General features: G+C 40.5%; 1 protein-coding gene across 1 annotated transcript in view; it reads left to right on the forward strand.

The window, feature by feature from the left end:
• Positions 1–1,822: 1,822 nt before the first annotated feature.
• The window catches only part of ABCA5 (ATP binding cassette subfamily A member 5), a 74,100-nt gene continuing 72,461 nt past the window's right edge, over positions 1,823–3,461 (forward strand). The window contains exon 1 of the mRNA XM_007959692.2: positions 1,823–1,924. Coding sequence (XP_007957883.1) covers positions 1,823–1,924 — 102 coding nt within the window. The remainder of the gene's footprint in view (positions 1,925–3,461) is intronic.

Raw genomic sequence — 3,461 nt, forward strand, 5'->3', positions numbered from 1 at the left:
ATTGACAAATTTTTTAAAAAAATTTTTTATTGTGATTTGGGTGAAAGTTTCCAGAACAAATTCATTTTTCATACAGGAGCTCACATACACTTTGTCTCATGACATTGACTGTAGTTTCCCACAATGCAACAGCTTCCCTCCCACTTCCTCCCCATAGTTGGCTCTTCTCTGTGTCCTTCCTTCCCATGCACTCCTGCCACCCGAGCTGTCTCCCTGTGAACACACGGGCCCTTCTATTAGCCCATGATTGATCTCTCCAAGGAGTGTATCTGCCTAATGTAAATGTGCAGCTCATATGCCTGTCTTTTGTTTGACTGGAAGTCACAGGAGTGGGTTCAGTTCTAGACCTGAAGGGCAGCTAGGGGCCTTAGTCTCAGGGGTTCCACCAGGCTTTATCAGACCAGCAAACATGGTCCCTTTTTTAAAAAAATTATTTTGTGTTTTGTTCCACATTGTTCTCCCACTTTATCCAGGATCTCCTATATAGGTCCCCCTCTGAGTGGTTAATAGTGGTAGCTGGGCACCATCTACTTCTTCTGGTCTCATAGTCATAAAGGCTGAGGATCACATGGTGTACCAGTCCCTTCAACTGATTGTTTCCATGTGTCTTTGGTTTTCTTCATTTTTCTTTGCTCTGCATTAGGAGAGACCCATTGTTGCATCTAGGTGGCTACTTACAAGCTTTTAAGATCCTAGTCACTACTCGCCAGAGTAGGATGTGGAACAATGTTTTTGTGTAGTATGTTATGCTAGTTGGGCTTGATATCCTTTGTGACCATGGTCCTAAGCTCGTAGGTCCAACTACTTGCTACCTCTGGATAGCTGGCTCTGGCCAAGAAGTGACTACAACCTTGCCCTTTTACAAATACACTTGGAGAAACATTGTCTGCCAACACTATACATGATCATGGGCACACTACCCGCTTCCTAGAATAGTTCAGCCTGTAAACCCATCTATCCACCAGTAGATCAATGTTTGCCTTCACTTACAACATAGTACTGTATGTGCAAAAGGGTTCACCTTTGTTGTCTATACCTCCCATGCATCTCTCTATGTCTTGAAAAATTTGGGACATTTTCAGCCAGTGATTGTCTAGTTTTTTCCCCCCAGCATTAGCACTTTTTCTCCTCTTCTTCTGGGACTCTGATAACACAAATGTTAGATCTTTTGTTAATGTCCCACAGGATCTCTGAGGCTTTGTTCATTTTTCCCCCCTCTATCTGGCAAAAGCACAGATGAAGAAAAGCAACCCTCTTGGAGCCTTCGTTCACTGAGTGGAGAGGAACAGTTTACTGCTTCTGAGTTTTGGTCGTGGTATGCTTTCACTGTTAGAGTCAGCCACTGCTACCATAGGATTACTTGGGGGTTGGAGCATAGGAGAATGTAAAAAAGAAAATAAAGATGGGGTATTTCCATATTCTCTTTGAGCGTCAAGAGTTCTCTTTCCTACTCCTCAAGCCAGAACTAGAGGGATTGTTCTGGAGCTATCTGTGCTCCATGGCCACTTCTGGTGCATTGAGTTCTATCTGAGCATACCAGAGGAGAGAAAGTGACAAGGTCATGGCTGGTTTGGTGGTATTTCAAATTCTGGTGAAAATGTTTTGTTGATACAGTTTACTTTTCAGACATCTCAGATTGCAGCTCCATGGTCCCCAGGTAGGAGTTTAAAGTGCCCTTAACTCATCTTGCCTGGAACTGAAACCTTTGTTGTTCGTTTGATTTTGCCATTAAAAATGGTACGTGCCTTAACGTTTGGTTTTAATATGTGCTTTTTGATTTTTTGTTTTTTCATTTCTCCTTAAATAGATTGATCCAGAAAACATGGCCACTGCAATTAGGGAGGTGGGAGTTTGGAGACAGACCAGAACACTCCTACTGAAGAATTATCTAATTAAGTGCAGGACTAAAAAAAGTAGTGTTCAGGTAAGCTAAACAAGAAAGGTAAAGTTTTCTTATGCCTTGTTAAAGTTTATTTTGTTCTGATATGTTCTGATTTATTTTGCTCAGTACATTTTAATTATAATTTTACTTCTTTAGGTCCCTTTAATTTGCTTGTAAAGTAAAATTGTACTGTATTTGCCATGCTGCTGCTGCTGCATACTGTCGAGTCAGCCCCCGACTCATAGCAACCCCTCCTTGGGTTTCTGAGGCAGTACCACTATGGAAGTAGATTGCCTCATCCTCCTTCTGAGGAGTGGCTGGTGGGTTTGAACTGCCAGCTTCCTGGGTAGCAGTCAAGTGCCTTAGTCACTATGCTACCAGAGCTCCTGTATTTGCCATGTTGTTGTTGTTGTTGTTATGTGCCATCGAGTTGGACCCAACTCATAGCAACCCCTCCTTGGATTTCCCAGGCAGTATCACTACAGAAGTAAATTGCCCCATCTTTCTTAGAAATATCCCAATAACCTAATACTTTCTAAATGTTAAAAAAAAAAAATGTAATAATGATTCTAGAATTCAGTTAATTTCTAAACATCAGTACTTTATTTCAAATCTTTAGGCATGCATTTCCCAAATTGATGTTTCATGGATGAACATTCCATAGAAAACTTGATGGAACATTATTCTATTTTATTGCCCCACCCCCCCACCCCCACTTTCACTTCATGGTCTCCATATTGAGTTTTCCAAGATTACCAAAATTATGGCCCATATTTCTACCAACAAGTGTATTACTTTGATTTGGTTTTTTATTGTGATTTGAGTGAAAGTTTACAGAGCAAATTCATTTTCCATTCAGCAGTTCATACACATTGTGTTCCGTGACATTGAGTACAATTCTCCACAATATAATAGCTCTCTTCCCACTGCCTCCCTGTGTCCTTCTTTCCTTTAAATTCTTGCCCCCTGAGCTATCACCCTGTACAAATACTGCTCTTCTGTTTCCCCATGATTGATCGCTGTAAGGAGTATATCTACCTGATAAAAATGTTCATGCTATATGCCTGTCTATTGTTGGCTGGAAACCACAGGAATGATTTCAACTCCAGACCTGAAAGGGTATCTAAAGGCCATAATCTTGAGGGTCTTACCAGGCTCTGTTAGACCAGTAAATCTGGTCTTCTTTATGATTTTTACTTTTGTTCCACATTGCTCTCCCATTCTATCCAGGATCTCCTGCTCCGATCCCTTTCTGAGTGGTTGACAGTGGTAGCCAGGCACCTTCTAGTTCTTCTGGTCTCATGATCATGTAGGCTGAGATTCCCATGGTCCACTAGTTACTTTTAAAGTTAAAGAGGGAAAAGAAGATAAGAACTCTGGCTAACCAGAGTTTTATAATTCTTAGCTAATAAGAATTTCAAAGAATGAAATACATCTCCAGAAATCAACAGAACAAGTAAACAGCAAGGTGAAACGATAGGTCATCCCTATTAAAACTGACTATGGAACACAACTGAGCATAGTTTTAGAAGTAAAATTTAGGTGTAATTAAAGTATGCTTTCTTTTTTTTTTTTTTTT

This window comes from Orycteropus afer, unplaced genomic scaffold (assembly GCF_000298275.1).
Source record: "Orycteropus afer afer isolate SDZICR_OR568_19922 unplaced genomic scaffold, OryAfe1.0 scaffold00018, whole genome shotgun sequence".
Taxonomy (NCBI): domain Eukaryota; kingdom Metazoa; phylum Chordata; class Mammalia; order Tubulidentata; family Orycteropodidae; genus Orycteropus; species Orycteropus afer.